Here is an 11,878-nt window from a genome sequence, read left to right on the forward strand (position 1 = left end):
GTTTCTCTTTCCACTATTTTTTAAATAGGGGACAGAGGGCAGGGGGGAGAGAGAGAGAGAGAGAGAGAGAGAGAGAGAGAGAGGATCATGTTAATAAGAAAAATATCGGTGTGGTCAATTGGTGGCAAGCAATGCTAAACCAATATCCCTCTTTCATTAAGATTCGCATCCTACTTAAAAAATGCAAGCATTGTTCAAGTTGACATGATCACACCAACAAACTAAATGGGCACACATTACAACACCCAGGTAAAAAATGTCATACGACACTTTTATACCGTGCTAACCAGCTAGTGCGTGGAGGCTTTCTTTTTGACAATCGTTTTACCGCATTTTACCTGATCTAGATGACGCTCTTTATTGATGATTCTTTTAAACAAACGCATAATTTTAAAGAAAAAAATGATGATGGTATGTATTTTTTCTCAACAAACTTGGGCACCCTTGCAGGTCAAAAATAAAGCATCCACGGGCCAGCCACGAGAGAGTGAGTGGCTCTACCCTACATTACAAGGCAATGACCGTTAGAATGAAAAGTCTTTCGTTGATGATGCTTTTTAAGGCTTGAACTCTTCAAAGTTCAAACAATGCTTTTTAAGGCTTGAACTCTTCAAAGTTCAAAGTTCAAGCAATGCTTTTTAAGGCTTGAACTCTTCAAAGTTCAAGCAATGCTTATTCCAAGAGACTTTCTCTAATGGGACTGGGTACCAGGGCTCATTCAACAACGTTGACATTCATTAGGTCCCTGGACTTATTATAAAGCAGGAGGCCAACGGCGTTGTCCACCACACAAAATCAAGGCCTTCCTTCTTTTTCTCTCTCTCTCTCCTTCATCAGCTCAGACTCCTCGGATCAACAAGAAACCACCGATTCCAACCTCCTTAAAGAGATACTCCAAAGTATCCAGCTTCAGTACATGGCCTTGCGTAATCAGATCAGCAGCAGCACCTCCCCAGCTCTAAGTGCTAGGCGGCTGCAGCTCGATTACAGAAGCAGCTGCACCTCTAGTCGCGGGAGTAGGTCCGCTGAGAACCTCCCCCCATCAACTGGCTGCTCATCCTTCGCGCCGTCTGCAGAGTATGCCCAGCAAGAACTGCTGCAAAATCATCATGCGAGAACTACGTCCTCTTCGCCGCAGCGGCCCTTGTATACATCGATGAGGGCCGACCCTCTCGGTTTCTGGGACAGCCACAAGGGCCTACGCAAAGCCGAGGAGGATCATGAGGATCTCTTCCTTGTGGCGGAGCTGCGGCTGCTGGCTAATGCGGCCGGTGACAGAGCCGAGTTGCACGCCATCTTGGCTCAGCAGCGCGACAACTGGAACAAGCTCTTCCAGCGCACGCTCACCGTGGCCACCATGACGGCGTGCGTGCTGGGCGGCCTGGACGGGCAGGCCCACAGCCTGAGCCTGAGCTTGCCGGCGCTGCTGCTCAATGCCGGCTGCGCGGCCATGATGGCCGTCATCAACCAGTTCCAGCCGTCGCAACTGGCAGAGGAGCAGCGCACCGCCGCCCGCCTCTTTCGCAAGCTGGCCAGCGACGTGGACTACGCGCTGCAGGTGGCCCCCCATCTCAGGCAACACACCCCGTCGCTGCTGCGGGACTCTCGGCGCCGGCTCGAGGCTCTCGACAAGGCTTACCCCATGCCCCTCACACCCGGCGGCCTAGAGAAATTCCCCGCCAAAGTGGTCCCTCCTGTGCTTGTAGCGCCCGCCGACGTCTATCGTTACACGGAGTCGTCCATACCCGTCAACGAGCGAACCACTGCATCCAACGGCTGGGATGGACAAGCCAGCAGCGATCTGGAGCAAGTGGCCAAGCTGCTCCGCGCTTCCGATATCAAGACTTACACCAGCTGGGCGCAGAATCTGGTCAATGTCAACAAGTCTCTGGCGGTGGTGGCGCCAATATTTGCTGCATCGGCCGCCGTCCTAAACGGCTTGAGCAGCATGGGGCTCGGCATCAGTAACCTGGGCGTCTTTGCAGCGGTGTGCAGTGTGCTCGCCGCCTTCGCTGGAAGCTTCTCGCACGACATGCAACTCGGCATGGTATTCGAGCTGTACCGCAACTCTGCAGGCTACTACGCGGCCATCGAGGCGTCCATTCAGGAGACTCTGGGTGCACCATTGGAGCAGCGAGAGAACGGCGTGCTCTTCCGCGAGCGGGTGGCATACCAATTGGGCCGCTCCACTGCTGCATTCTCCGAAGACGACCACTCTAGTCCCATGGTGCCCGCAGATTCCAAGGCAGCAGGCACTCTCTTTTGATGGAAGTCGACGGCGACAACGAACGTGCCCGAGACTATGAGTACCACAAAATCGTGCCCACGGCAAGCACTCGATGACCGTTGTGGATACAAATCCACCCTCGCCCTCTTTGTTGTATCTTCCCACATCATCACACGAAGAATCTCCATACCAAGCAATCTCAGGAGAGTAAACTTTGAGCGAGACATAGATGCCAACTTCCAAGGCAAGATGTCCCTCTTGTTGATAGTCATAACCATGCCAAGTGATCGTCCCCCCTTCTATCTATGTACAGGAGAGCCATGAGAGAGACATACATGCCAAGGCTCAAGCCCTCAAGAAGATGCCCCCCTTGTTTGACGTCGTCATAGTCATTACAAATGATCGTTGTTCCCCCTTCTATCTATCTAGGGCGTCCCTCATGAGAGTCATGAGCGAGACATAGATGGCAAGGCTCAAGCCTTTCTCTATCCTTGTATAGCCCCACACCACCAACACACAAACTCTTGACACAATGCACATCATGGCGCATGCCCATTGGGCTTCTCTTTATGTACCTTCTTTCAAGACCAAGAGAAGACATGTGCCTTAAGAGAAGGAAGGCCTTGGTGACATAATTCACATTTCTTGATTGTGTTATAAATTGTTAAAACTTTGGAATCTCTTTTCTGGTATGATTGGGTTTTTGTGTTCGTGGTGTATATTCACTACAACAAAATGAGGGTATAGTAACGAAAATAGCAACGCTTTTATAACTAGAAGGGCAGGGAGATATTGGGTTATTTTCACTGCTGCTATTTTCGTTGTAAAGGGTTCATTGTTGAGCATCGAAATTTCGTTGCTATTTTTACCGCTTAGCAAGAAAAGTACTACGTGATAAAAAAAAGTTGGGGAGACTGGGGAGTCTGCACTCCCCAATCTGCCCCAACTCTTTTTTTAATTTAAACAGAGTCATAGTTTTGTGATACAAACATAAACATGAAAAATACATAGATTGAGAAGGATGCAAGTGAACCCAAAATGTATTATATTTCACAAATGGTCGGGCCTTTGGCCATATATACAAAAAATATATCAAAGAAGAGGCGGCTAATCGGATTCCGAGTACTCATCATCATCATCTACGTCCTCCTCTTCACTTCCTTCTACTGCTTCATGCTCGTAATCTGGATCTTCCTCTTCCTCTTTCCCTTCATCCTACATACATGCCATCAAGCGCAAGATAAGTGTAATACAATAAAAGACAATTAGATATAGATAAGACAAGGGTTGTTTCACTACTTACCTCGTCTGCTTGAGTCCCCAAAATGAACTTGTCCAAGTGTATGCCTCGTGTGTGCATCCACACACACAATTGCAAACCGGGGGCTCTGTAGCCATAGTCGTGCTCCTCCTTTGTTGGGTCACGCCCAACAACCTCCCTCTACAAAAAATAATTAAAAAAATATAGAATTAGTTAAAGAAAACAATATAATACAAAACAAAATAAAAGAGGAGAAGAAAATAATTAGTAAATAGTTACTTACAAAACGAAAAATGAAGGAGGACTTTCCTCCCGAGCCGAAGTGTGAAGCCCCCTCTCTTCCATAATCGGGAAGCACTTGCCACCTTTTGTTCCTAAAAAGCATGTAGGTGCTTTGTCACAAAGTTGCGTGCATGCCTCCACTCCTTGATGGGCTTTTCCAAATTATTCTTTGGCGCTCTCTTGATGTTTGCTCTCCTATTAGAGAGCAAAAGCTTTATTCTTCTCTTCATCTACTCCTCCAAGAAGCAAAGGCCCACATGTGGAATAGGGAACTCCGACTTAATAAGCACATCAATGACATATTGCTTTGAAAGCTTGTCTTGTGCTTTTCACTTTTTGAAGGAGTTCATGAACTCCAAGTTAGCAAGTAGATGCATGTTGTTCATGACTTGCTTCCCTCGTGCATCCAACACTCACGAGGGTACCATCGACATTATGGTAGGGTGCATGGATCAAATGGTGGAATCGGTCTCCTGGGGTTGGCTTATAATGAGAAGATGAAGAGCCCCCCTTCTGGGGAGACACATCGGGAGACCTAGTGCTACTTTTCACTAAAGCAAAAGTAGCTTGCTCTCCCCCCACTACTAGCATATCTAATAGCCCCCGTAGAATCCCTACTATGTCATCGTCATGGTGGTGAAGACAGGCGTGAGGGAGGGGGTGGGTCTAGTCGAGATAGTTGGTCTAGGCTCATCAAAGCCATACCATGATGGGCCTGCACCACTCATACCCACGCGACTCTCAAACATGCGCCTATCAAAGGCGTGGTCCACCCCGGCTGGCCAAGTCGGGTAGATTGTCCCCATGGCATCGACTGGCCCAATGTAATCCCGTTTGCATACAAGATTAAATGATAAGACTTATAGAACACTTAAAAGGTTAACTTTGTATATGTGAAAAGGTTTTATTAAACCATACCTGTGTCGTCTGACTAAACTATGACCAAGCTTGCTGCCCATATCATTCGTTAATGATAGATAGTGGATTTGCAACATCTAGGTCCTGGTCGATCGACATTACCTATACATACAACCCAACCCAAATACATGCATAAGAGCCAATTTCTTGAAGCATAAAACATAAAGGCCTTATGCATAAAGCCTTAAGCCTAGAGCCTTATATATGAAGCTCTATGCATAGAGCCATATGCATAGAGCCTTATGCATAAAACCTACATATAGAGCCTTATGCATATAGCCTTATGTATAAAGCTTTATGCATAGAGATACGCATATAGCCTTATGCATAAAGCCTATGTATAGATCCTTATACATAAAGCTTTATGTATAGAGCTTGCATATAAAGCTCTACGCATAGAGCCTCATGCATAAAGCTCTCCGCATAGAGCCTTATGCATAAAGCCTACACATAGAGCCTTATGCATAAATCCTATGCATAAAGCCTACGCATAGAGCCTTATGCATAGAGCATACACATAGAAGCTTTATACATAGAGCTTGCAAGAGCCTATTAATAGAGGTGAATCTAAGCTAAGTCCAAACCTAGCACCCAAGGGTGCAATAAAGGAAAAACACGATGTAAGAAATCAAAATAAGAAGAGAGCAAACTGTTCTTATGGAAGCCAAAAGAGAGGATTAGTGCAAGAGCTACAAAACAAAAGAGGTAGAAATACAAGGATGCTCTAACAAAAGAATGCTTAAAGCTTAAACAGAAGAGTCAACATGTGATATTAGAACATTGTTGAGACTTTCTACAATACTACTTAGACAAGCAGGGTGGACAGTGTCCCTTTTGGATGATACCTTTTGAGGGCTTTCCACACGCTTCCCACTATTAAAGACAAAGGAAACTTCTCTTTTACAAGAGAAGGATAGTGAAAAGATGGAGGGCCCCCCTTCACTATAACCACCTACTCGCAGATAACCACTCCTAACTTGACTTAACCACCATTCTAGATGGCCTACAATAATGCCCCATATCTTTATGCATAAGCCTAAACTCTATAAACCCAGCACCCAAGGCGCATTAAAAATAAGGTTGCATTAACGATTACATGAATATGAAATCTTACCTCAACAATGTCAAGTCGAAGGAGAGGATAACAATGCAGGATCTACAAAACAAAACATGAGAAAAAGTAATTAGTTACACATTTAAACTTCATGCATGCATAGCACTCCGCATCAGAAAATAATGAACCCTTAAGGCCCCATTTCTTTATGCATAAGCTTCAATCTCTTTGCATAAGCTTAAGTCTTATGCATAGATCTTGAGTATAATGCTTAAGCTTATGCATATGCTTAAGGCAAGGCTTAAGCATATGCATAAGGCTTATTCATAGGACTTAAGCATAGGCTTATGCATAGGGCTTAAGGATTAAGAATAAGACTTAAGCATAGGCTTATGCATAGGCTTTTAGCCTTAAGCATAGGCCTTTGTTATGGGATACTGCACCTCCCAAGAGAGAACTCTAACAAGAAGCAATAGATAGCAATCATTGGGTACTTACCAATGCTTCGAGCTCACATCCCTTGAGGTCCCCAAGCTCGCTTTCGGGAAGCTCCGCTCCTCCAAACTCCACTCCACGTTGTCACCACGTAGAGTTACTCACACCACAACACAAGGCAATCTCTCTCTCACTCTTCCACACATACATGCATAGAAAAGGAACATGTCTTAGAGTACACTCTCAATCTCTCACTCTTCCACACATACATGCATAGAAAAGGAACATGTCTTAGAGTACACTCTCACTCTCTCACTCTCTCTCTCTCTCTCTCTCTCATAAGACAAGCAAGAGTTCTCATAGTACAAGAGTTCTCAAAAGAACATGTCTTAGAGTACACTCTCACTCTCTCACTCTCTCTCTCTCTCTCTCTCTCATAAGACAAGCAAGAGTTCTCATAGTACAAAGGGGGATTGTTCCTTTTCATTATGAGAAAATGCCTTATATAAAATTGGCCCTGATTCAACTTGGGCACCTAAAACTTACTAACTAAGGACTTGGGTGGCCAATATCTTATAATGTACAACTTTTATAGTGCCTTTGCATGAAACTTATTAATGTCCTCAAATGGAGGAGCATATTTGTGAATCCAAAATGGAATTAACATCCCCCCGTACCTGATGTAGGTTCTGTCCCTCACAATCTGTTACCGAGGTAGAAAGACCTGGACACCGAACTCATGCTTGTAAAATTCATGGCGTGACTGAAGCTTTTTTAAGGTTATTTGAAATACGGAGTGAGAGATCCAGAACCCTGTGTCGACCATATCTTCAAAGGTGATATGCATGTAGCCTGGAAGACACCTTAGGCGATGATAGTATAGTATCATGCTCATCATGCCTCTTTCATTTGGCCATGTGTTCATGTCAAAGAGAAGTTGCTCTACATCAAAGCCATCGTATCACTCCTTTGGTTGATTGAGAAGCACCACGATCAACTTCAAAAACGTGACTGTTGCCACGATAGCTGGATTTGGGATACGACGCCACGTCTGTATCCAGGTCAACATTTGTTTCCTTTGTTGTGCTATATCTGGAAATGTTGTTGGGAGACAAATTGCAAGAAATTATAGCACACATGAGAGTCCCGTTGCTTGGCATCATGGAACTGCAGTGGAGTGAGCCTCTGCTTAATAGGCATGTACAATGCATCAACTCTTTGGGTTGGTGGTAAGCACTAGTACTGTTGGCTGTACTCTGAATTGTCAGTACTCTTTATGCCAATCTGGCTGTATACCAAAATCCTCAATTCACGGATTGGGATAATTTGTTATAATGGTAGTATAACCCCCTCTTGTGTGAACATGATTTACTTTTTGCCACCTGCGTGAAAACTAATCATAAATGTAACAATTCTGATCTTGATGACGAGCAAGCCTGCCAAGTGGGGGTTGGTCAGCTTTGTATGTTTTGCCACATTGGCCCATAAGGTGCCTTCTCCTGCAATTGGAAGTAGTTCTTCCAATTCAGGCATTCGTGCTCGAAGAGGATATGGCACATAGAGTTGCCATGTAGATGAGACTGTAGAATAGGCATCTGGCATGATTCTCCTATTGGGTTCAAACGGTGTGATTTGCATCAACACCTTGAACATAAGATTTGGCTTCAATAATGGGTTGCTGGCCCTGATAAGCCCTTCATATTTTGCACACGACAAGGACTCAAGAATAGTGCTTTTAGTAAACATCTCAATGTCATCTCTTGGTTGAATGGAACATACCTCTTGAAGCGGCCGTGGTGGAGACGGGTGGGGTGCCGACATCTCCTCGGGGGGGTCGAGAGGGTTAGTGTGAAAATCTAAAGGTATAGAAGGTAGTTGAGAAAAAATGTAGTCGGCCTTAGTGGTGTTAGTAGGAGTAACACTTGGAAAGGGGTGTAGTAACTTACTTACCATAGAAGAGAAAACTGGATAGGTAGTAGGAATGGACGAGCCTTGTGTTTCTTCTTGGACTCTCTTGAACTAGGGGGTGAGTGGGTGGGCTTGTTAATTTTCATGAAGTCTATGAGATATTCTGTGGTAATATTAGGATATTCAATATGTACTTTATTAAAGTTATATACCACATTAGTCATCATTGCCTCCAAATGTTTATGTATATTGCAGTAGAGATTCATAATACCAAACCGATGATAGAGGGTAGACTGTAAGAGATTTAAATGTTGGTGTGTATTATAAACCTCTAACCACTCATGAGACTAATTATCCACTGATAACTACGTGCAACCACCTCGTAGTTGGCCAGTGTGGTGGGTATATCATTTGGCATAAACAGGTCAAGTTTGTCGACACTATTATCCAAGATGTTTGATTGATGTAACACCTGACACCAACTATGGAGGTTAAGCATGATTGGATGTAAAGGATAGAAAAATATATCAATTGGATTGGTTAGTACTAAGACACCTCTAAAAATATATCAATTGGATCCATTAGTACTAAGACACCTCTAAAGATACCCATAATGATAGTTGGATGGCATCTCTTTCTGTATTTTGGCAAATTAGTGTTAAATATCCTAAACTGAGGTCATCAGTTACGTTTATCTCATACTAAAGAAGGGAGAGGGTTAGTGTAAACAAGAACAAGGTTAAGGTTTGAGGAGAGGCCCGAGGAGTTACTGGCAACAAACCTATCTCCTCAATGAGTAATCTCAATTCATATGTAGGCTCCATTCTTTTAGTCCTTTCCCTTATCGCCACAGCTGGCATCCCAATCCTTGTATCCTCAAGTCTTTTGTTGACTGAAGATTTGATATTGCAGCCTCACGTACCATTCGTGCAGCATCCAACTCTTCATATCTTCTTGTCTGCTTCTTGTGCCCTTCTTGCTGATGCTTCGAGTGTATTAGCAGCTTCAATTCTCTTTAGTTTCTCTTCAGCTAATAACTAGCTGCTTCTTAGTTGTTAACTAACTTGATCAAGCACTTGTTGGTGGTTGGCCAGCATCTTATCTATTTCCAAAGATATTGTAGTGATAACCTCATTTAAGGCTTTGATTTTTTTGGCATGTGCTTTGTTTAATTACTCCCTTTCAGCTTGAAGATTGACCACTTTTTGTTCAGTTGTCGTGTGACAAATTCAGTGAGGGTGGTGATTTGCTTGGTTAACCCTACTTCTTTGACCTAGAACAGTGCATGAGCCTCCTTAAGATGTTGTGTATGTTGTTCTTCTTTTTCTCGAGCATTAGCCACGTCCTTTTGAAGCTGCTCTTTAGCTTGTTCGACTTGTGCTGTCAGCTCTGTGTTATCTTTAATCCTTTGCACTATGGTTTTGTTGAGCACTTGGTTATTTCCTTCCAACACCTAGTATCCAGCCTCTTGTTCTTCTGCGACCTTCAAACCTTTGAGTATGATGTATGTGCGTAGCATCGGCGGCAGCTGCTCTGCAGCCATTTGTTCCTTGAGCATTTGTACTTGGTATGACTCTTCGTGCACTTGCCTCCATAGGGTTGCAATTCAATCATAAAGTAAGTGAGTGGTAAGTAAATGACATTGCCAAACCCTTTGTTCTTGATCCCAAATAGAAGTAGTTGTAGAGGCTGGCCCTTCTAATCTGTGGAGTGGAAATTATAGCAAGCTATCGAGACCTTCCATTGTCTCCTATAGGAAGCGGTCTGCATCTAGGTTATGCAAAAAGGAGTCTGTTGTGATAGGGCCTTCATCTTCTAGTCTTTGCCTTTTGCTTGGGCTTGGAGGTTTGTCAGCTCTCTTCTGTTTCTCTGTTTCTTGGCTTTCCTTTGTAGCCTTTGGATGTACATATATGTAACTTCTTCCTTCCTTTTCTCAACAGCCTTATATGGCACAATTGCTTCTGGGACCTTCTCTACACATTAATCTCTCCATTGAAATTTGCGGATCTGACAGAACAGAATCAGGTAGTGGGGAGAGGTTCTTGAATGCCGTATGTGCTGGGCTTGGAGGGGGTGTTTGTAGCGGAAATTCCGAAGCTATACTTATCGATACATCAAAAAAGTTGATACCCCTTGCCTCTTATTTCCACCACCCTGCTACAATGTTTTTGGCTAGTTCCGCTTCTAGAGGCGCTGGGTCTCCTCAGCAATTGCTCGTATTATTCCCTCGTTTTTTTTCTCTCTTTTTGTGTTTCCCCTTCTTCATCTCCTGCATTATCTCCTTTGTTTCCTTTAAGAGTGCTTGTCCTTCTTGTAGCTCTTTAGGAGTGATGGTTGGTGGTTGGCACTGTAACTTGTTGTACATATTCTTCCGGCATGCTTTCCGGAATTGGGAGGTCAGCTGCATGACTGAGTACTTTGGTTGGTAGGTAAAGATTGCATACCTTTGATTAGTGTGACTTTAAATAACTCTCCATCTCTCTATGGATATACCAAGCCCAGTCTTCTTCTTTTTCTTCATACATTTTGGCTATTCGGTTGAGTGGGACCCTCTTATATCTGTCAACTGGCTTAACCTGCATTATCATCAGCATCGCTCTTCATATTTTTTTAGTGACTTTATCATGTATATTGTCATATTCTTCTCCATTGGAGTTGTCAGAACTCCTTTTGAGCATCTCTTCCATGGGCAGCTTCTTAATACTGTGAATATGTATCTACATCGGCTGGGTGGCTGTAGGGCAGTGGCAATTGCAGAGCCTCACGTATCAATTCTTCTAAGAGGAGGACCTGTTCTGTTGTGCCATCTACCTTTGTGACTCTTCCCCTCTTGGTGCACATGAGTTTGTATTGATTGTGTGGGGAAGGCTTTTAGCCATTTTGGCAAGTCCTACTTTCTTCAGCTTATCTTTGACCTCTGTATCTTCCAGTATTTGTAAGCATTCAGGGCTATGTTACTGGAGTGTGATTTTCCCGAGTTGTGTTTGAACTTATTTGTTGGCTGATCCTTGGAAACTCTGTGCGTATGGCCCAAGATAATTGAGCTTGGTGCCATGAGGTCCTCTTTTTTTTCGTTCCATTGGTGACCGTATGGTACTAGTTTGGGTCACGACGGCTAGAGTCTCCTCGACTTCTGCTTCTGGTGTAATGGAGGTGGCCATCTATAACATTGGAGAGAGCGTCAATCATAATGACTGGTAGGATCTCATGCTTCTCCCCTTGGTTTTTTTTTGATGTGCGTGTGTGTGTGTGGTTGTGCTCGATGAGAAGTATGTTAGTGGGGTGAGCAATAACAGATGTATGAGTGTTGGTCGAAAAGTAGTATTAACACATGAGAGCTTAAGTCGTGAAAGTTCAAGTGTGGGGCTTAACACATGAAAGTTTTAATGCGTGAAAGTTTTAACACGTGAAAGTTTTAAGACGTGAAAGTGTTAAGACATGAAAGTTTCAAGATGTGAAAGTGTTAACAAGTGAAAGTGTTAAGACATGAAAGTGTTAACAAGTGAAGGTGTTAAGACGTATTGGATTGTGGATTGAACTTGGGTACCCATACTATTGTATTGCCTTGATAATAACCTTATGCAGCTAGTAAATCCTTTCAAACCCATTGCTTTTGAATACCATGAGGAATGCGGTTCTGATTGGAATAGTGCTTTCTGTCTTTGGTTAGCTTTCTTGGTCCCATTCCTATAGTCTGCCCATTTGGCTTTAATCCCCATGAGACCTTATTTGTATCATTGTATCCTTGTGCTTTAAGTTGGGTTTTGGGAACCCACTATTGACGTACTGGATA

The 11,878-nt window shown here is 43.8% G+C and overlaps 1 protein-coding gene across 1 annotated transcript; it reads left to right on the forward strand.

Annotated features, from left to right (window-relative positions):
* The first annotated feature begins 805 nt into the window (after positions 1-805).
* Positions 806-2,527, forward strand: LOC147627085 (putative F-box protein At4g22030). The gene has a single exon (XM_086816153.1). It carries the CDS (start codon positions 917-919, stop codon positions 2,264-2,266), a length of 1,350 nt encoding a protein of 449 aa, XP_086672279.1. The 5' UTR covers positions 806-916; the 3' UTR covers positions 2,267-2,527.
* The last annotated feature ends 9,351 nt before the right edge of the window (positions 2,528-11,878 follow it).

The sequence above is a fragment of the Cibotium barometz genome, chromosome 21 (genome assembly GCF_041138505.1).
Source record: "Cibotium barometz isolate CiBa-2024 chromosome 21, ASM4113850v1, whole genome shotgun sequence".
Classification (NCBI taxonomy): Eukaryota; Viridiplantae; Streptophyta; class Polypodiopsida; order Cyatheales; family Cibotiaceae; genus Cibotium; species Cibotium barometz.

Excerpts from the sequence above, each read along its gene's own strand:
- LOC147627085 (XM_086816153.1), top strand. The coding sequence starts at position 917 with ATGGCCTTGCGTAATCAGATCAGCAGCAGCACCTCCCCAGCTCTAAGT.